At 34.5% G+C, this 23,459-nt stretch overlaps 1 protein-coding gene across 3 annotated transcripts in view; it reads right to left on the reverse strand.

Annotated features, from left to right (window-relative positions):
* Window positions 1–23,459, reverse strand: part of LOC108391323 (signal recognition particle subunit SRP54) — a 73,635-nt gene that overhangs the window by 46,922 nt on the left and 3,254 nt on the right. For 2 of the 3 annotated variants that reach the window (XM_073211353.1, XM_073211352.1), the window contains exons 2-10: window positions 18,549–18,659; window positions 16,282–16,373; window positions 15,224–15,308; window positions 5,336–5,440; window positions 4,916–4,982; window positions 4,777–4,834; window positions 1,881–2,031; window positions 684–832; window positions 328–428 (exon numbers count right to left, since the gene is read on the reverse strand). In XM_073211353.1, the coding sequence (XP_073067454.1) occupies window positions 328–428; window positions 684–832; window positions 1,881–2,031; window positions 4,777–4,834; window positions 4,916–4,982; window positions 5,336–5,440; window positions 15,224–15,308; window positions 16,282–16,373; window positions 18,549–18,626 (886 nt within the window). In that variant the 5' untranslated portion in view covers window positions 18,627–18,659. Of the gene's footprint in view, window positions 1–327; window positions 429–683; window positions 833–1,880; window positions 2,032–4,776; window positions 4,835–4,915; window positions 4,983–5,335; window positions 5,441–15,223; window positions 15,309–16,281; window positions 16,374–18,548; window positions 18,660–22,326; window positions 22,463–23,459 lie in introns of all 3 variants that reach the window. The other variant, XM_017650885.3, reaches the window with a different exon arrangement.

The raw sequence follows: 23,459 nt of genomic DNA on the forward strand, positions 1-23,459 counted from the left end.
TAGCTCTGGCCCAGGGTTTAATTCCAAATTCCACGCTCTTTAATACCTGGAGACATTATAGAGTTTAAATCCCTTTGCCATTGTTATTAACACAATCACTGTTGTATTGTGCTCTGAAACTTTTCCAAAGAACCTTCCATTTTATCACTCTAACCACAGGATGCAGATAAGCACACCCCTATTTTACAGGTGAGGAAGACAAATCATAGAAGGAAATGATATTCCTGAGGTTGGTAAGAGGGTTGGATTAAAATCTGAGTATGTCCTAACAATAAAAATACATGCTATTTCTTGGAGATGTTTCTATATCTCCACCAGTGTACATACCAAGAAGTTTGCTGATGAAAGGCTGTGTTTTGAAAGGTTCAAAGTCATCTATATGTTCCCCTGTACCAATGAAAATAATCGGACTTTTTGTAGCAGCAACTCTATAAAGAAAAACAGAAAATAACCTCAAAAGGAAAAACTAATTTCCAGAGATTTCAAAGCTAAGTAGATAAAAGCATATAGCTCAAGTTTTTTTCACTAGTTAAAATAGAAGTCTATCAGAAAGACTCCAAAATTCTGTTTCTGTTTTATGGACCATATTAGATCCACTGGAATATATTTTAAATGATCAATAAGAAAGCCAGAAAAACTCACATAAGCCCACGACACAGGACAAGAGCATCAATGATACTTACGCACTGAGTGCACCACCTCCTTTTGCATGGCCATCGAGTTTTGTCACTATTACTGAAGCTACATCTACTTTATCTTTAAAAGCTTTAGCCTGGGCTTCACAAGCCTGCCCAATGGAGGCATCCATCACATAAACAATGTTATCAGGTTGCTAGAAAATTTAAATACACAAGATACATATTTTTACTTTTCTTAAACTTACCTCATCATTAGAAGCTATAGAAAACTATTATAAATATTTATCCAATCAATCAATATTTATTGAGGGAATACTATGTACCAGGTACCATTTAGGTCTTGAGACAAAGAGATGAATAAAAAAATCCTTGTCTTCGTGGGAATTACACTCTAGTCAGAGGGAACACAATAAATAGGCAAATAAACATCTCAGATGTACAACAGTTAAAATGGTATAGGAAATATGAGTTTTGGGATGTGGGAAGCTTCTTTAGGTGTGGTAGTCAGGGAAGGCCTCTTTGGAGGTAACTTAGGAGCCCTTAATTAAAAGGAAAAGTTGTGCAAAGATTTGGAGGAATCACATTATAAGCAAAAGGAATAGCATAAGTAAATCAGAGAAAAATAAAAAGTTGAAGAAAATGCACTGAAACCAAAATGAATAAAATAGAGATGTGACTATTTCCCTTAGCTCAGCTCAAAATAAGGCCATAGCTAAAAAAAAGAACTTACTAGCATTAACTATTAACCAAAGAATTATTGCCAATACCCCAATGGCAAAACATGTGTTCATAATATGTGCTACACATTATCTATAAACTGCCTCTTCTCCCCGCATTATTTACATCACAATTTTAAAGATACACTATGAGATGATTAAGATTTTTAAATGCTTCACTTTGAAAAAATTTCAAAATTCATCTAAAGAAAATGTTTTTAATTTAAGTAATTTACAGAAAGGAAATTCAACAGCTATTAAAGGTAAATACTTAATTTTCTTTTTGTCTTATAATACTAATAAGATGATTAAGTGAAAGGAATTTTTTTATACTTCTGTAAATTTCATATTTAATGTAGAGAACAGTAAGTCCTTATCATACAGATATGGACACCCAAATAGAAATAAATTACTTATAATCTATCTTACAGGCAAAAAATAACTTGTACGGATCATATACTCAATCGGGGTTTATAATTACATTAACCAAATTCCTCATAATGTTATTAAATTGAAAGCTACTTACTATAGCATTAGCAACTTGAAGCATTTCTTCAAACAAAGAATCTTCTTGTTTATGGCGGCCACTTGTATCAACAATAATAATTTCAAAATTTTCATTTTTGAATTTCTCTACTCCTTCAGAGGCAATAATAACAGGATCCATTTCTGTATAGCTATTTAACATGGACAAATCATTTAACAACCACTTAGCAAAACTTCCAAAATACTAATAATCTGGAGATTGTTAGTGTATCTTTAATCTATTCTAAAAACATCATAAGGGTCCACAATTTCAATTTAGAAGAATAAAATCTAATAAATATTAAATATAGCAATCTTCTTCTAGAACAGCATTAAGCAGTACCTAGTTTTCCAATTATGAAATCCAATGATGCTGCAGCATGTCTTTTCTGAATAAGTTGTTTTCATCAATTCTTTTTATATTTCCTTTAATAACTGAACTTGTGTTACACAGTGCTTCACACATGCTTTTCCACTTAACACCCTTTTGTAAGCATTTCATAAAACCATTAAATATTCTTATAAAACATGACTTAGGCTATAAAGCACTCCATAAGATGGCTATGCAATCATGTATTAAATAAATGCCCTATTGGCCATTTATGGTTTTTCCCATTTCCTGGTATTAAAAATAAAATCAGTATGAATAGTAGTACATTATGTTGTTTCTCTGAAATTGTTATGATACACTCATATAAGTTGAATCAGGGATCAAATGGTCTGACCATTTAGGCTTTTGGTTTTTAAAAGGAAAATGTCCTCCATAAAAGTTCAATTTCATTTCTATTTCATTATATTTTCACAATACTCAAAAATCTTTTCAACTTGACAATCAAGATAGGAGATTGCATTTTAATTTGCATTCTTAACACTAATGGCAACTTTCTATACAGATCAATATTGTCAAATGAAAAGACATATAGATTAAAAAAAAGTTTCTTCCCTAAATTAACAACAAAAATAAGGAATACACTTAGTATGTGTGACAGTTAAATGAATACAACTATTATATTTCAGGACATAGATTTTTTTTAACATAAAAGACATACAATAGGGTCCTATATGGAACTATACAAATATACTAAAAATGTCAGTTTTCCTCTAAATTAATTGGTTTTAATATAGTTCCAATCAAAGTCTTAGGGAGATTTTTCTTTATGGAACTTATGAACAAAGATGTTCATAAGGGGATTAATCATATACATGCATACAATGGAATACAATAATGTCATAAAAAAGAATTAACTTAAACAGTACATTGTCTATTCCAGAATTATTAGAATCCCATTTGTTTAGTAAACATTTTAATGAAATGACATACATGTAGAAAAGTTGCAGAAATTATAAACTCATTGAATTTTTCACAAACACACCCAGATCAAGAAACAATATAACCAGCACCTTTCTCCTCCCAAAAGTAATAACTATACTGTCATAGGAGCCCATTTTTTAAATCGACACTACAGTGGCATATTTAAAAACAATAAAATGTACTATTTTAAGTGTTCATTTTGATGCGTTTTGACAAATTTATGCAATCCACATATTCTCTACCACAACAATCAAGGTACAAAGCACTCTAAGATTTCATTTCAATTTTAAATTATGTATATGTTTGTATAGACATTGAAAAAAGCACAAATGGACATTCTAAAAACCATTAACTGGAAAGTGACACTTAGTGCTTTCACTTTTTCTTTAACACTCTTAATTAAAATAGTGTAGGGGTTTTTTTTTAAGGAAAAATTATAATATAACAGGCCTGTATTTACTGACCCCCCCCAAAAAAATGCTAATATGAAAACTCCACTTGGAGATAAATAAGTTTAAGTCCTTCCCCAGTCCCATTCCTTTCATCCCTCCCAGAGGAAACAATGATCACTAACAGGTTACTCCATACATGCAATATGTTTTTTTAAGTTTACATGAGCAAAGGAGAGATCATTTAATAAGTGGTATTAATAATACTGCTTAATAATTTGTGCTCTAGCTTTGGCTGATAGCTCAAGTAATTATCAGCTAAATGAAAGCATTTTCAAAGTGTGAACCCTAAAGATAAAAGTATTCATTATCCCTTGATTTTTAAATCTATATTATAAACAGTTCTTATCCTAAAAATACAGTCCCTAACATTATTCTTTAATTTACCTGTTAGCATTATATAAAAAAAAGACACTAAAAGAAAAATATTTTAAATAAAGAACATAACAGCCAAAGTTCACTAGGTTTTTGGCACATCCAAAAAGTACAAGGCAATGACTAACAAAATGATATTCATTTCATTACCTCAAATACTGGCTTCTTTAAACTTTCTTCCTGAGAGTATAATACACCACTTATATTAATAATGTTAAGAAAAATGCTATTCCCTATAATAAATCCTTTAAATGCAATTCCAGACTTGATTCTTTTAATTAATCATTCTAACATAAACAACCTAACTGAACTGCTGTATCAAATGAAGGAGGGCAATGATCAGAATCTCTGAGATAACTACCGATCATAAGCCATTTTAGGATGATCAAACACTAACTTTTTAAAGTGATGTATTAAAGAAACAGTATGGAATTTGCTAGTGTGTGTTTCATCAAGGAATGCTTCAGACAGAAGAAACAGGAGAAGAGAAGCAGAAGAAAGTCAGAAAGCATGCAAGACAGGATGATAAATACATGCAGAATTATAAAATAAACTTATTGTAGTTTATTATAAATAACCTGCTATAAATTATAATAGGTTGGATCAGAAAAGTCATAATAATAAAAGATAACACTTATACCTCTACTTCATTTCAGAAAAGATTTAAGCTTATAGTGTATATTAAAATAGTGAGACAGATAAAATAAAAAAGATAGACTAGATGAGGCATATGATTATCAAAATAAAAAATATAAACCCACCTTCCATAGAATGGAATTCTTGCTTTGGTAGCATTCTGTTTTAGTTGATCAAAAGCCCCTATGAGATAGAGTTGTTAATGAGTCCTCAAACTTGAAAATATAAATTATAGAAAACAGTTTTCAAATTTCAATATATTACCTGCTCTGAATGTGTCTGCACATATTAAACAGGTCTTCCAACCTTTCCTCTGGTAAAAATATGCTAACTGGAAAAGGAAGATCACAAAAACACATCAATAAATACAAATTAATATACACATAATTTTGTTGTCAGCCTTGTTATTTTCTTAATGAGTAAAGTAAAACTTCTCACATTCCCCTAAAAATAGTATTATTAATTTTTGAATACAGCAAATTTCCTAAAGAGTTTAAGCAATCATCAGAGAGAGGATGGGAATCTTTCTTCTTACCCTACAGAAAGCTATTACTAAAACATAATAGGTACATCAAGTAACAAAACTGTAAAACAACAGTACTAGAAAACCTGGCTTTAACATAAAATTTGATTTATACAAACATATCTTCTCCAGGACTTTTAAAAAAATTAAGTATAATTTACCTTTGAACATGTTGTTGTTTTACCACTCCCTTGCAATCCAACAAACATGATCACATTTTGTTTTCCTTTAGTGGGTGTCCATGCTTTAACTCCAGGGTCTACAAGCTAAATACAAAAATAAAATAAAAATAGTATGAGAAGGCTAGGAGCCAAGATGGCGGCATGAGTAGGGCAGCAGCAATCTCCCAAAACCACATATGTTTTTGAAAATACAACAAATACAACTCTCCCTAAAAGAGAGACCAGAAGACACAGGACAACAGCCAGACTACATCCACACCTGCAAGAAACCAGCGCCTCACGAAGGGGTAAGATACAAGCCGTGGCCTGGCGGGACCCGAGTGCCCCTCCCCCCAGCTCCCGGCAGGAGGAGAGGAGTCAAAGCAGGGAGGGAGAGGGAGCCCAGGCCTGCTAAATAGCCAGCGCTAGCCATCCGCACCAGGAGCGCAGACACAGTGCATGCGTAGAGTGCTGGATACTAGGGAAACAGGACAGTAAGACCTGTGAGCGGGTCCCCGCAGCCAGTGCCCGGGGAACAAAGAAAAGCGAGTGCTTTTTGAAAGTCTTAAAGGGACAGGGACCCCACAGCTGGACAGAAGCCTCCTGGGACACTTGGCCCAGCAGCTGGGAATCCCGGGGAACTCTTGGCACCCTAACCTCCTGGGCAGCAGGGCGGCTCAGAGGCCCCTCATGGAGATAAACAGCCTCCTGGCCATTTCCCCACCAACGTGGTTCTGCCATATGGAAGCAGCTGCCCGAGGCAGGTAACGCCCACATCAACAGCAGAGCTAAACTCCATAGCAGCCAGGCAAGAATCAGAAGCTCTGTCTGCGTGCAGCTGCCCAGCACAAGCCACTAGAGGTCGCTGTTCTTCCAGGAGAGGAACGCCAAAAACCAACAAGAAGGGACGTTCTCCCAGCCGTCACTCACCCCAGCTCTGCCATGAAAAGGCAGAATCTGAGACAGACCAAAATCACAGAGTCAACACCTGAGAAGGAGATAGACCTAACCAGTCTTCCTGAAAAAGAATTCAAAATAAAAGTCATAAACATGATGACACAGCTGCAGAGAAATATACAAGAGCTAATGGATGACCTCCAGAGGGAGATTACAGAAGTGAAACAATCTCTGGAAGGATTTATAAGCAGAATGGATAAGATGCAAGAGGCCATTGATGGAATAGAAACCAGAGAACAGGAATGCATAGAAGGTGATGCAGAGAGAGATAAAAGGATCTCCAGGAATACAACAATATTAAGAGAACTGTGTGACCAATCCAAAAGGAAAAATTTTGGCATTATAGGGGTACCAGAAGAAGAAGAGAGAAAAAGGGATAGAAAGTGTCCTTGAAGAAATAATTGCTGAGAACTTCCACAAACTGGGGGAGGAAATAGTTGCTCAGACTACGGAAGTACACAGAACTCCCAACAGAAGGGACCCAAAGAGAACAACACCAAGACACATAATAATAAAAATGGCAAAGATCAAGGACAAGGACAGAGTATTAAAGGCAGCCAGAGAGAGAAAAAAGGTCACCTACAAAGGAAAAACCATCAGGCTGTTATCAGACTTCTCAACAGAAATCTTACAGGCCAGAAGAGAATGGCATGATATATTTAACGCAATGAAACAGATAGGCCTTGAACCAAGGATACTGTATCCAGCACGATTATGATTTAAATATGACAAAGGGATTAAACAATTCCCAGACAAGCAAAAGTTGAGGGAATTTGCTTCCCACAAACCACCTCTACAGGGTATTTTAGAGGGACTGCTCTAGATGGGAGCACTCCTAAAAAGAGCACAGAACAAAACACCCAACATATGAAGAATGGAGGAGAAGGAATAAAGAGGGAGAGAAATAATCATCAGATTGCGTTTATAATAGCTCAATAAGCGAGTTAAGTTAGACAGTAAGGTAATAAAGAAGCTAACCTTGAACCTTTGGTAACCATGAATCTAAAGCCTGCAATGGCAATAAGTACATCTTTCAATAATCACCCTAAATGTAAATGGCCTGAATGCACCAATCAAAAGACACAAAGCAACAGAATGGATAAAAAAGCAAAACCCATCTATATGCTGCTTACAAGAGACTCACCTCATGACACGCACAGATTAAAAGTCAAGGGATGGAAAAAGTTATTTCATGCAAATAGGGAGAAAAAAGCAGGTGTTGCAATACTAGTATCAGACAAAATAGATTTCAAAACAAAGAAAGTAACGAGATAAAGGACACCACATAATGATAAAGGGCTCAGTCCAACAAGAGGATATAACCATTATAAACATATATGTACCCAATACAGGAGCACCAACATATGTGAAACAAATACTAACAGAATTAAAGGAGGAAACAGAATGCAATGCATTCCTTTTGGGAGACTTTAACACACCACTCACTCCAAAGGACAGATCCACCAGACAGAAAATAAGTAAGGACACAGAGGCACTGAACAACACACTAGAACAGATGGACCTAATAAACATCTATAGAACTCTACATCCAAAAGCAACAGGATACACATTCTTCTTAAGTCCACATGGAACACTCTCCAGAATGTACCACATACTAGGACAAAAAGAACCTCAGTAAATTCCAAAAGATTGAAATCCTATCCCAACTTTTCAGACCACTAAAGGTATAAAACTAAAAATAAATTGTACCAAGAGAGCAAAAAGGCTCACAGACACATGGAGGCTTAACAACATGCTCCTAAATAATTAATGGATGAATGACCAAATTAAAATGGAGAACCAGCAATATATGGAAACAAATAACAACATAAAGCCCCAACTTCTGTGGGATGCAGTGAAAGCAGTCTTAAGAGGAAAGTATATACCAATCCAGGCATATTTAAAGAAGGAAGAACAATCCCAAATGAACAGTCTAATGTCACAATTATTGAAATTGGAAAAAGAAGAACAAATGAGGCCTAAGGTCAGCAGATGGAGGGACATAATAAAGATAAGAGAAGAAATAAAATTGAGAAGAATAAAACAATAGAAAAAATCAATGAAACCAAGAGCTGGTTCTTCGAGAAAATAAAATAAATAAGCCTCTAGCCAGACTTATTAAGAGAAAGAGTTAACACACATCAACAGAATCAGAAACAAGAAAGGAAAAATCACAACGGTCACCACAGAAATACAAAGAATTATTAGAGAATACTATGAAAACCTATATGCTAACAAGCTGGAAAACCTAGGAGAAATGGACAACTTCCTAGAAAAATACAACCTTCCAAGACTGACCCAGAAAGAAACAGAAAATCTAAACAGACCAATTACCAGCAACGAAATTGAAGCAGTAATCAAAAACTACCCAAGAATAAAACTCCCGGGCCAGACGGATTTACTTCGGAATTTTATCAGACATACAGAGAAGACAATACCCATTCTCCTTAAAGTTTACCAAAAAATAAAAGAGGAGGGAATACTCCCAAACTCATTCTATGAAGCCAACATCACCCTAATACCAAAACCAGGCAAAGACCCCACCAAAAAAGAAAACTACAGACCAATATCCCTGATGAACGTAGATGCAAAAATACTCAACAAAATATTAGCAAACAGAATTCAAAAATACATCAAAAGGATCATACACCATGACCAAGTGGGATTCATCACAGGGATGCAAGGATGGTACAACATTCGAAAATCCATCAACATCATCCACCACATCAACAAAAAGGACAAAAACCACATGATCATCTCCATAGATGCTGAAAAAGCATTCGACAAAATTCAACATCCGTTCATGATAAAAACTCTCAACAAAATGGGCATAGAGGGCAAGTACCTCAACATAATAAAGGCCATATATGATAAACCCACAGCTAACATCATACTGAACAGTGAGAGGCTAAAACCTTTTCCTCTGAGATCGGGAACAAGACAGGGATGCCCACTCTCCCCACTGTTATGCAACATAGTACTGGAGGTTCTAGACACAGCAATTAGACACAACAAAGAGATACAAGGAATCTAGATTGGTAAAGAAGAAGTCAAACTGTCACTATTTGCAGATGACATGCTATTGTACATAAAAAACCCTAAAGACTCTACTCCAAAACTACCAGAACTAATATTGGAATTCTACAAAGTTGCAGGATACAAAATTAACACACAGAAATCTGTGACTTTCCTATACACCAACAATGAACTAATAGAAAGAGAAATCAGGAAAACAATTTCATTCACAATAGCATCAAAAAGAATAAAATACCTAGGAATAAACCTAACCAAGGAAGTGAAAGACCTGTACCCTGAAAACTACAAGACACTCTTAAGAGAAATTAAAGAGGACACTAACAAATGGAAACTCATCCCATGCTCCTGGCTAGGAAGAATTAATATTGTCAAAATGGCCATCCTGCCCAAAGCAATATACAGATTCGATGCAATCCCTATCAAATTACCAAAAGCATTCTTCAATGAACTGGAACAAATAGTTCAAAAATTCATACGGAACCACCAAAGACCCTGAATAGCCAAAGCAATCCTGAGACGAAAGAATAAAGTGGTGGGGAGAACTCGCTCCCCAACTTCAAGCTCTACTACAAAGCCATAGTAATCAAGACAATTTGGTACTGGCACAAGAATAGAGCCACAGACCAGTGGAACAGAATAGAGACTCCAAACATTAACCCAAACATATATGGCCAATTAATATACGATAAAGAAGCCATGGATATACAATGGGGAAATGACAGTGTCTTCAACAGATGGTGCTGGCAAAACTGGACAGCTACATGTAAGAGAATGAAACTGGACCACTGTCTAACCCGATACACAAAAGTAAATTCGAAATGGATCAAAGACCTGAATGTTAGTCATGAAACTGTAAAACTCTTAGAAAAAACATAGGCAAAAATCTCATGGACATAAACGTGAGTGACTTCTTCATGAACATATCTCCCCGTGCAAGGGAAACAAAAGCAAAAATGAACAAGTGGGACTATAGCAAGCTGAAAAGCTTCTGTACAGCAAAGGACACCATCAACAGAACAAAAAGGCATCCTACAGTATGGGAGAATATATTCATAAATGACAGATCCAATAAAGGGTTGACATCCAAAATATATAAAGAGCTCACACACCTCAACAAACAAAAAGCAAATAATCCAATTAAAAAATGGGCAGAGGAGCTGAATAGACAGTTCTCTAAAGAAGAAATTCAGATGGCCAACAGACACATGAAAAGATGCTCCACATCACTTGTCATCAGAGAAATGCAAATTACAACCACAATGAGATATCACCTCACACTAGTAAGGATTGCCATCATCAAAAAGACAAACAACAAATGTTGGCAAGGTTGTAGAGAAAGGGGAACCCTCCTACACTGCTGGTGGGAATGTAAATTAGTTCAACCATTGTGGAAAGCACTATGGAGGTTCCTCAAAATACTCAAAATAGAAATACCATTTGGCTCAGGAATTCCACTTCTAGGAATTTACCCTAAGAATGCAGCACTCCAGTTTGAAAAAGACAGATGCAACCCTATGTTTATCACTGCACTATTTACAATAGCCAAGATATGGAAGCAACCTAAATATCCATCAATAGATGCATGGATAAAGAAGATGTGGTACATATACACAATGGAATATTACTCAGCCATAAGAAAAAAAACAGATCCTACCATTTGCCACAACATCGATGGAACTAGAGGGTATTATGCTCAGTGAAATAAGCCAGGTGGAGAAAGACAAGTATGAAATGATTTCACTCATATGTGGAGTATAAGAACAAAGGAAAACTGAAGGAACAAAACAGCAGCAGAATCACAGAACCCAAGAATGGACTAATAATTACCAAAGGGAAAGGGATTGGGGAGGATGGATGGGAAGGGAGGGACAGGGGGGGGGGAAAAAGAAAGGGGGCATTACGATTAGCATGTATAGTGGGGGGGGCACGGGGAGGGCTGTGCAACACAGAGAAGACAAGTAGTGATTTTACAGCATCTTACTATGCTGATGGACTGTGACTGTGAAGGGGTATGTCGGGGGGACTTGGTGAAGGGGGGAGCCTAGTAAACATAATGTTCTTCATGTAATTGTAGATTAAGGATACCAAAAAAAAAAAAACTTGAAAAAATAATAATAATAAAATAAAATAAAAATAGTATCAGATTAATATATACTTACATTCAAAACCTCTCTTCCCACAACTTCTACATTGTAAATATAACATAGGGACATTCTGGTATAATAGGACCATAATCCTACCATTCTAATATAACTCTACTTTTTCTCTTTATACATACACAATGAAATTTAAGAATTTAAACTAATGAGTTGTGAAGTCATAAGCAAGCCTATACTCTCAAACTAATTTCAGGGTAAGGATCTCAAAACATTTTTTTTGAAGAAGCTAGAGTGTGAATAAAGTATGAAACCAAGTTTGAGTCAAAGGAGCAATCTACACCAGTACTACAAAAATATAAAAATATACACACAGGTCACATATGAATTTTTAAATTTCTAGTAGTGACATTAATAAAAGCAAAAACAAGTCATATTAATTTTAATATTTTAACCTAATACATCCAAAATATTACCATTTCAACATGTAATCTAGATTTAAAAATCAATGAGATATTTTATATTCCCTTTCCCATACTAGGTCTTCAAATCTGTCATGTATTTTGTATGTACAGCACATCTCAATTTGGACTAGCCACACTACAAGCCCTCAATAACCACATGCAGCTAGTAGCTACCATACTGGAACAGCACCTTATCTTCATGTTCAATTTGACAAATATTTATGTATGAGCAAAATTAGAAAGCACATGTAAAAGGCTTTCCAGATCAGTCAAATCTCAAATTCTCTCCAATGCCAAAGATCTACTCTTCTGTAAAGATACTTAGAGGGCTAATAAAAAATAACCACCAATTTTATAATGACAGTCAGTGAAAATCAAGATTCATGTATGAATAGACCCCAAACTACTAACAAGTATGAGTCATTTTTTTGTTTTGTTTTGTTTTGTTTTTTATTAAGGTATCATTGATATATAATCTTATGAAGGTTTCACATGAGCAACATTGTGGTTACAACATTCACTCATATTATCAAGATGTTGCAGTCACTGTCCATCAGCATAGTAAGATGCTACAGAGTCACTACTTGTTTTCTCCATGCTATACAAGCATGAGTCATTTTTAAAGTTAACTTAAAAAAAAATTCACTTGCCTATCAGTTGTTTGTAGCTTGAAACATGTATCTCCATATGATAATAAAGCCATAATAGTAGTTAAGTGCTAGACTAGAGGTTGTCAAACTATGTAGAAATCAAATTTTAACAGAACATAGCCATGCCCATTCATTTACTGCTTCTGTGCTTCAACAGCAAAACTGAGTTGTTGCAACAGTGACCATATGGCCTGAAAGCCTAAACTATCTGGGCTTTAAAAGAATGTTTGCCAAGCCTATGCTAGATGCTACTATAAAAGTCACATAATCCATATTACACCTGAATTTACAGGAAAGCCATGTGGTAGGGGAAGAGAAGACAAGAAAACATATTTTGTTATCTCTTTCCCAGGTCCAGGCCTAGCCTTAAGCAAACTTCTATAATAGGTAAAATCTCTCTTAAACATAAATCCACTCCCCTTCCTCCTAGATCTCTTCAGATACTAAAGTTACCCCACCTTTTTACCACCATTCTCTAAATCTCATGGCAGAATCACTCACCTATCTTTGAACCTATTGTTTGGAACATTTATGTTTTACTGAATAATTATTTTATTAATCTATTTTCTCTTCCTCCTGCACCCTAGAAGAGCAGTACTTAACTTTTAGTCTCAGAACTCCTTCACAATCATGCTAGTTTGTAAAGATTAGTTGGAATGTGGAATGTGAAACCACATAAACTTTCATGCTGTATAAAATCTGTTATTTCATCTAGCACTTTGAATGATTCTTATACTGATGCATTATTGTATGCCATCATACATTAGTCGTTCAGGAAGTATTGGCTCACTGAGTTGTGCATATTTCCCATTGTGGACACCTTACAACATCAATAGCATCAAAAAATGTATTAATATCAATACTGACCTCATCAGAAAATTAAGTATGGGGATAATGTCAAACTTATGGTGGAGATATTAGTGCCTAGTTTTAACCTAAAATCTCGAAAATTTTATCACTGGCCACAGTATTGTTAATTATTTGTCCTAAAGTGTCCTAAAGTGGCTTGAAGAAAATATCTGCCAACTGCCCAAATCTGAATAATCACAGGGTTATACGTTGTTCACATAAAAATGGTGTTCTATGAAAGAAGTGGCTGGCTCCGCCTGCAATCAAATAATCACACATTGCTTTCTTCAAGATAACCATCAGATTTCAGTATGCAGCAAAAGGGCTTTCTGCAGGCATCCCATTTCATCAAACAAAATCTTATAAATATGTGTACATTCAAGGGTCAAGATTTAATATAACTAATTATTTCTAATGCTCCATCTGGGACATCCTTCAGTGAAACTGGCTTTTTTTTTTTTAGAACTCCAAGTGTGTGGTAGTAAAAAAATAGAATGTCTACTAGAAGAGTTTGGTACCACTATCTTGATTCACACTAGGGTTAAAAAAAATGGTTTTACCCACCATTGCTTTTTGCACTACCAGTACAAATATATAAAAGAGGCAAAAAAGACACATAATGTCTTAGTACAATTATGAAAAGTTTTGACCTAGCTTTGTACACCACTGCTCTAGACCAAAAGCTTCAGAGTGTAAGGACCAGTCCTACTCATCTCTGTTACCAGCAGCATTTGGCATCCTGAAATAAAACAAGTACCTAATAATGCTTTTTCATGAAGTAGTTGACGCTCCAGAATTGCCTATAAATTCCAACTCCTAAAAATAAAAATTTTCACTCACCCTGTACTGACCTCAGGTGCTAGATGAGAAGCAATCCAGAAATAATGAGAGGAATCCTACACAAGGAGTTTGGAGATCAGACCTGGGTCTGCCACTAGCTAGCTATCTCACTTTGCTCAACTGCCAACTGTTAAGTATGACTAGATAAATTCTCTGACCTCTTTTATGTCTGAATTTATTTATTAAGTGTGTAGACTAAACTGAAATGATATACCCATCTGAGATATTAGTTTTTCAAAGTAATAATCAGCTCTTCAGGAACCAAAGGAGAAATGAAACTATTCACATAATATATAAAAAAATTGTTAGGAGACCACTAGAAGACATGTGTTGCTCTAAAAAAAATGTGTTGTTAATTCCTTTCTTTTTTTTCCTACCATTGGACCCATACATGTATTTTAAAGCTCTAAGATTTTCACCATAATTTTTATGACAGCAACAGCAATATCAGTTCTAAGGTGAGACAGGGCAATAGGCTACTTTACTACTTGCAAAATAAAATTTCACTAATTCAAAACTGCTAATAATCTAGGTAAGAGTTCAGATATTGGTTCTTTCCAAGGAAATTCTACATATAACGTAATGAATAGTATAGAAAAGAACACTTGCTAAGAGCGACTTTCTATACAAAGTAGGACCATCGTAAGTAAAGGCAAAATTTGATATTAAAAGATGATAAATACAGAGAGGTCCTTCTATCAATTTAGTCAATTTAATCTGTAGTGAAGTTTTACTTTTTTGTCACTTGGCTTTGGCATTTTTTGTAGAATAGTGCTGGCCTTCATATCTATATTCAGAATTTTATATTCAGAAAAGTCTATAATAAAAATGGGCCACTTTAGAAAAGTTAATCCTCCAATTAGTATTTTAATACAGATGAATAATCCTTCAAAAACATGAAAAAGCATTCTGAAATAGTATTCCTATCTGCAGTGCTAATGTATTTTTACCCACTGAGTCTATAGAGAATGATGGCATAATGTGGTATACTCTTACCTTCACAAGTTCTTTAAATACAGCATGTTGAATCATTTTTCTTTTGTTAAGACCAGATGCCATCTCTTCAAGATCAATAGCAGACCTTCATGATGATGGTATTTGGGGGCAGGAAGGAGAAAAGCCAGTTAAAACACTCTAAAAAAAAGGTTTCTGCTCCAAAGAATGTAAGAATATTCAATCATTCATATTAATAGTCTTCTCATTAACATGCACATAATTACTACAGATTCAAAAGTCTATACCATAAAGAATAGATCACAAAATGTTAGACAAAAGACTTTGGTTAGTTTTTCAAAGCTTTTCCTTGAAAGTTTAAATATTAATTTGTCCTAATATTACTGCAAAATATTAATTTTATTTTTCTTGCAGCATATATACTTTATACATCTTTACACCTAGCAGGAAATAGGAATGCTTTCTCTAGTTCTAAATGCTTATATGCTGGTAGTTCTACATTTATTACCCAGTCTGACAATACAAATAGAAGGGATAGTCTGAGTGGACCACAGCTAGGATTCAAGCAGTTAACTGAGATGCTAATATTATTCTATGTGCCCTGCCCCAGCCACTGCCCCTCCCAGTGAACACAGTAACTGAGACTATACACACGACTCCTTCATTCAAGTAAGGACAAAAAACCAAAAGGGGAAAAAGAAGAATTCAATTCTCCAATAATGAAGGAGGCTGACTAATATCATCTTAAGCCTGAAGAGGATAAAATGGCACCACTCTTCTATGAAGAACCTGCATTGTTAAAATGCTTTTATACTAAAATAGTACATACAGTATATGATTGAATCCATCCAAACAAAGGAGTAACAAAAATGGAAAGAAATCTATAATCAAAGGAAAGCCACATGTAGGTTATTCTTTGAACTTGAACTGTCATTATGGAAACATACTGTACATGCAGTCTTCCAACATTTGAATTCTATTTTTTTCCAGTGTGAATAGCAGAAACATTTCATGATATGGAAGACTTTTCTAGTTAGCAACTCAACCTAGTTACTTAATTTAGTTTTGACTGTTTTTTTTACCTCATTAATTAAACTTACTTTACATTTTCTCTTAGTTGCTTCACTAGTTTAATATTAACATCTGCTTCCAATAATGCTGTACATACTTCTTTTAGCATAGCATTTAATACCTGCAAATAAATAAATTTTTAAAAATTAAAAATGCCCAGTGTATCATTTCAATCATATAAAAATAATGGTGGATCAGTCATCATGTACTACTGTAGTAATAAAAACAATACTACACTATTGGGGGAAAAAAGTTTCTCAGCCTACTAAATGTTGAGACATTTTGTCAAACTAAGACATTCTATTTATTTTATTCAACCAAGTATTATCACAATTTTATTTCTATATTAAAGTAATAATAGGAAAGACAATATACAAGTCAAAGAAAGTTACTAGATAACAGATGTTATTATTAAAGTTTTCTACATCATAGAACACCTCCTATTGCTGATACACAGCTCTTTACATTCACAATATCTGCTTAATTGGACTACCCTGGAGGAAAATGTAACAGGAGAAAATGACCCAGTCTGACCTAGTAGCCTTACTATTTCCACTCAGAGCAGAGGAACCAAGTTAAAAATGAAATTACCCTCCACTAGAAATACACTATCATCACATATTTGTTGAGTTGCAAGGCATTGTGGTTAAAAAGTCGTAAACTATGAAAACTTAGGAAAAAATAAAGCTTTTGTGTCATGTAAGCGTTCATACACTAGAGTGTAGGATCCATGAGGGCAGAGATTTTAGCCTACTTTGTTCACTGCTATATCCCTGAGGCCAGCAAAAATGTAGGCCCTCAAATTATTTCTTTCTTGAATGAACGCTCATCTTCAACTCACTTCATACATCCTACAGAGGCTTATCAGATTTCTCTATTCCTCACTAAAGAGGTCTGATAAAAATGGAACTGATCTTTCATTAGTGGGATCTCTCCTTCTTAATTCATAGCAGTAAAGTAACAAGAAGAGAGAAGCTGCCAATTCAAGTCACAGCTGATATTCTACTTCCCACACCAAGCTCTTCTCCCTGGGGTTTCTCTACTGTAAACACAAACAGCATGTTTGGAAAGCTATTGTTTTATTTATTCTGAATTTCAAAGATTAAACAATGGTTAAAAATATGATTTATTATTTAATAATAATTAGATAATTAGATAGTTAAGTATTTCCACTCAGAGCAGAGGAACAAAGTTAAAAATGAAATTATCCTCCACTAAAAATTCACTATCATCACTTATTTGTTGAGTTTCTAATTAATTAAAATAATAATTAGAAAAGCCCCTGGAAAAGGAATTAGAAAAAAGAACCTAATCCTGGTTCTTCCAATAAATAAACATGTGATATTGACTTTCTGTTACTGTTAAATGAGAGGCTGGACTAGCTAGGCTCAAAGACAGTCCCAAAGTTATCTTATTCCATTACCTTATTAAAGTGTTGATATCAAATTCTATATTCGAACTTTTTTTCAAATCTCCAAACTAGAAAGTACTTTTTTATCTATTATTTCATTTGATCCTTAAGGTAATCTTGTAAGGTAAATGCTATTTTTTCATTTTACACACTAAGTAATCTGAAATTGACTTGCCCAAATTTCTATCACACAGGTACTAAATGGGACACTAAACAAGGTTTTCTAAAACCAAATTCAGTAATTTTTCATTGGTATTACAAAATATAACATACACTGTAGACTATAATCATTTTTTTTCACTAACAAGCCATTAAGGCACAATGTATGGGCAGAAAACCAGAGAAATATCTTAAAGTTAAAACAATTAATCCAGAAAGATAAGTATCTCAGATACCACATAGGGAGTCATCTTACAAAATCTCTATAACACCGAATGAAGATTTCAGAGAAAATGAACAAAAAACAGCCAAGATGAAAATATTAGACTTTTATAAGAATGCTAAATAAAAGTCAAGGCAAAAACATCAGATACACCCATACCTAGCCAAGAAAAAAGCATCGGAATACTGAAGTTTTAGGCCTATGTCAAGAGAAAAAGCAAAAATATACTTTCAGATCTAAGCTTTTCTCAAAACATGAAATGTATGTCATTTTTACATGTAAATTAAGGTATTGAGGGGTTTTTTGGTAATTCCTTACAGAAAGTTGAAATTAACAGTAAGATGGTTGACTTCTCAATAAAAAACATTATCTAGTGTATCCAGTTTTAGGTTTTTATCTACAGGTATTTAATCTATGTCAAAATCAATATAAACAGAGAGATTATTAATAATCCATCTCGCCAATACTGGTACAATCATTTGTATTTCACATATTTTACATACCTCTTCATTGATAATGGTGGCATTGCTCAATGAGCGTAATGCTGATGTTATTTTTCTTCCAAGGTCCGCTAGTACCATCTTGAAGGCTTTACAATGTGATTACCAGAAAACCTAAGAAGGAAAACAATTAAAAACATCTGAAAACAATCAATATCAGTTCCCACAACTGAAAATTTCTGAAGAAAAGTACTTAAGATCAAATTAAAGTACTCTAGTGTTAGACACTGTGACTTCAACTTCTACAGCCTCCTCCATCTGTAGCTTCAATACAATCAGATCCAAAAGCTAAGGCTACAACTTTGTCATGATGCTTTACATTTGAATACCTAATTGAAATATTCTATGTGAATCAGCAAATTAAACATGTCAGATAATATGCTTTGAGGAAATGATGACATGGCTGCAAATTAAATTCACTCTCATTTTGTACCTACTTGTGAGTATCAGTAACTGACTGATGTTTTTAAATGAAAAGAGAAAGAAAAAGGTGAAATCTTTACCCAGGAATATTGTTTAATTTACCACCCTTAAAGGACTCTATATAAACCATTCTGATTCATGATGTAAGCAAAGAAAAAAAGATTTTAATTAAGAAATCATTTTCACACACATTCCATTATTTAATTCTAATGACCAAGGAAAGAGGTATATCACTGATCTTTCTATTTTAAAGCTGTTCCTGATTCCTCCAACTCTACAAGATAATCCCAAAGGCCCTTTCCAGCTATAAGAAGTTACAGTTTCATAGAATATGTAAATATACCTTCTATATGTAAGTCAAGATGCCAGGACTCATGGACAGTAAGCAAGCAAATACAACTTAAAGTCCCTGCCCTCAAGTTGCTTATCTACTAGCTGCAACACAGGACACATGAATACTGAAAGAGAATTCCCCTTGCCAGATTGCCTTCAAATTGTGACACTGGCTTTTTCCTGCCTTCAGACTCAAACTGAAACATCAGTTCTTCCTGGGTGTTCAACCTGCCAGCCTTTGGATGAGAACTATACCAGTGGCTCAGGTCTCCAGGGCCTCCAGTTTGCAGACCTACCCTGTGGATCTTGAGACTTGCCAGCCTCTATTATCACATGAGCCAATTCCTTATAAAAACATATCTTTTTATATGGGTAGATATATACACACATCCTACTGGTTCTGTTTCTGTGGAGAACCTTGACTAATACTAGTAAAGTACTAGTTCAAAGCTAGCAATAAAGGTTTATGGTCAACTGCCAAAAATTACTTCTGTAAAAATTCAAAGGAAGATAAAATAGGCTCAAGTAGACAGAATAGGTTACAAAAGACTGAATAACCTGAAATGTGGGTATAACTGCATAGGTGGAAAAGAGGACAAAAGAAGAAACTGAAGATGAAATAGCATAAGCAGAAATAGTTACAGAAAAGCCTCAAACATAGTCATATCTTATACATGTGTTATCCTTATAGATTACTGAGTATTATTTAGAGGACAGTAAATAAAACATTCTGGTTGGGACAGAGGGGCTATACAGTCAGCAGGAAATATTTGGAGGACAGTAAATAAAACATTCTGGTTGGGACAGAGGGCTATACAGTCAGCAGGAAAGAAGGTTTTAATTACTTCTGGAAACCAGGTTAAGAAATATGAATTGTCCAACATAAGCAATATTGGCAGAAAAGTTCATTGTTCAAAACAACTGTTTTGGTAACTATTCTAATCTAGCCTAATTTACTCAACCAAGACTATGAAGACTAGATCCTACCTATTAAGTATATAGGAGATTAAAAACAACAGAGATAGGAAGACAAGAGAGCTGATTCAACCTAGGGAAAGTGAAGAGACCAGGGAGTCAAAAGAAGCAGGAAGGAAAACAGCTCTCAAAGACTTATTATTGGCAAAGAGAGGCTCCAGGTTGAGATCTAAATTAAACACTACACAGCCAATCAGATAAAATCTGGTAATTCAGAACTTAAAAAATTACTACCAATACTTGATGGAATTGAAAAAAATGTGCTTACCTTAAGTTTTTTTCAATTACATGGTTACTTAATCTGAAAGAGTAACTTTTTCACAGTAAAGATCCAGAACTTTTTCTTGCCCCATACTCATTACACTAAATTTTTGTTGCTTCAGGTAAGAAATAAGAGTCAGATGTTTCAGTTCATCTCCTTTACTACTGTGTTACCAGGAGTGATATAATCCTAATTATGACACCACAGTTAATTTTTAAGAGATCATGTCATAAACACATCATCCTCCATTTTAAAAAGCTATACTAGTTAAGTCTTAAAAATAAACCTATCCTCCCATATTGACTGGCTCTTTTAATTAAAAAAAGCTTTTGTGAAGTGTTCCAAAATATTTTTTTATGTAAATACTTATTGGCAGCATATCATCTAATATATTTGCCTGATTATAAAAACCTGAACTTCAGTAGAGGAACAATAATATCTAACAATACTTATTATTTATACAGTGTTTGCTCTGCAATTTCCAAGGACATGTGTCTGAAGATTATGCTCAAAACCTCAACATACCATTCACGCAGTGGTAAAGACCTCAGAATGGACTGCAAGGCGCACATATACACACACATACTCATTTAATCACACCAACCTCCCTGCTGTTGATGCTGCACATTTCCACTTCAGGGCCTGACTACCAACTGGCATGCTCTTCCCCTGGCTGACAATATAGTGCCCTCTCTCATCTCTTTCCAATGGTTATCCAGATGCAATTTTAGATGAGGCTTTCCCTAATCATTGTTTAAAATTGCAACACCTCTTTATTTTTTCTCATTATTCTGTTACTAGCTAACATACAATTTACTTATACTGTTCATGGTCTATATCCCCCAAATACTAAAGTACGCCCTTAGTAAAAATGTAATTTATGTATTTAAGATCTTAGGAAAAAAGCAAATCTAGGGAACCAAAGTCATGAAAGGCCTTACAAATATCTTTTAAAGACCATTAAAATAAGTCAATGAAGATAACATGACAAATTAAAAGAAAATCAACGACCTAGGTATTTGACACTGTACAATTATTATTCATTTGTCCTTACTTTAACTTCCCAGAATTTCCCTAAAAAGAATTTCCAACATGATTCTTAAGATTCACTTTCTTCTAATATGCACATTAAAATGCAAAACATATTTTCCAACTCTTAATAGCTAACCCTGTTATATCTCAAGTTGGAGTGATTTACAGTGCAAGCACACTCACTCACATTTTTGTGGCTAACTAAAAAGATTTATAGAAGTAAACCGGTGTATACTACAATTCCACAAAAGAAGAATTTCTACTTAGATGGGTCATTGGAAAGGTAAGGGATTTCTGCATAGTACTTCATACAGTTTAACATTTATTATCTCACTCTACCCAACAATTCTACGATATAAGCCAGTTAGGGAATGGAAAAGTCAGTCATTCCCTACAAAAAAAGCAAAATGACTTCCCACAGTCCCTTGGCTACACTAAAGTCCTAGGGTATGTATGAACAATGCCTTAAACAATAGGGTTGAATATCCCTCTTGGCAAACTTCAGGGACAAATTTTGCTGCTATAATACAAGAAGGAAATCAAATTTTGAAAGCAAAGATGCACATTCCTCTTCATCAATGTCAGAAAAAACTGTAAGTACCACTGCATTCAGGATGTACAAGGACTGATCTTGGCCTGAGGCACACGTTCTTCTATCAAGAGTGTGACTAGGAGTTGGACAGTGAGATGATGGAAACAGGCTCAAGTTCAGGGTACCCTATGTAAGGCAAGCACAGGGCCACGTCTCATACTTACCTGCTAGTGTGAAGTACTGGAAAGAGCATGGGCTTTGCAGTCTGACAGACTTGGATTCAAATCCCAGCTCTGTTACATATTGGCTGTGTTACTTTGGGCAAGTTAACTTAATCTCTCTGAGCCTCACTTTCCTCACCTGCAAAATGGAGATAATACCATTATCAAGGCAGTTACCCCGAAGCACTATTGTGAGGATTAAATGAGACAATATGTATAAAACTGTGTTATATACATATATACAATATGTATATAAAATGTGATATATCCATAATATGGAATATTATTTGATAATAAAAAGAAATAAAAGTACTAATAATAGGGTACAACATGGATGAATCTTGAAAACATTACACTAAATGAGAGAAACCAGTGACAAAAGACCACATATTATATGATTCCTTTTATATGAAATGTCCAGAGGAGCAAATCTTAAAGAGACAGAAAATGGATTAATACTAGCTTAGGCTTGGAACTGGAGGGAAAATGAGGAGTGCCTGTTAATGGGTATGGAGTTTCTTCACGGAGTGATGAAAATGTTCTAAAATTGACTGAATTGATGGTTGCACAGCTCTGTTAATACACTAAAAACGGGTAAATTGTCCTCTTATCTGAATTTTACTTCAATAAAACTGGTAGGAAAAAACCAACATTTGTTATCTCTGGATGGTGAGTAACTAATAATTTTTATTTTCTTATTTATATCTTTATGTAATCTCCAAATTTTTTATAATGACTATTACTTTTTAAGTCAGGGAGAAACTTATTTTTCATAGTGCTCCTTGTATCAGAGTGATATTGTACTAGGAGCTGCGATGGAGTTGCCACTTGTATTTATTTATTTATTCATTCATTAAACAGCTACTATGTGTTCTAGAAATTGCCCCAGAATGAGAAAAGTTTTAAGTCCAAATCAATAAATTACATCAATTTAACACAAGACTCCTCTGCTAACTTCAAAGACATATTATGCATCATACCATTGACTTCTCTGCCTTAATTTTGCACCAAAGGTTATATTCAATTATGTTAAGAAGTATCAGGAACTTCTCTCCTCATTAAATAACTGTTTCCAATTTTTTAACTCATTTTAATATTAAAAAAAAACAACAGCACTGCAACACTTCATAGTTTAA

This window comes from Manis javanica, chromosome 8, assembly GCF_040802235.1.
Source record: "Manis javanica isolate MJ-LG chromosome 8, MJ_LKY, whole genome shotgun sequence".
Taxonomy (NCBI): Eukaryota; Metazoa; Chordata; class Mammalia; order Pholidota; family Manidae; genus Manis; species Manis javanica.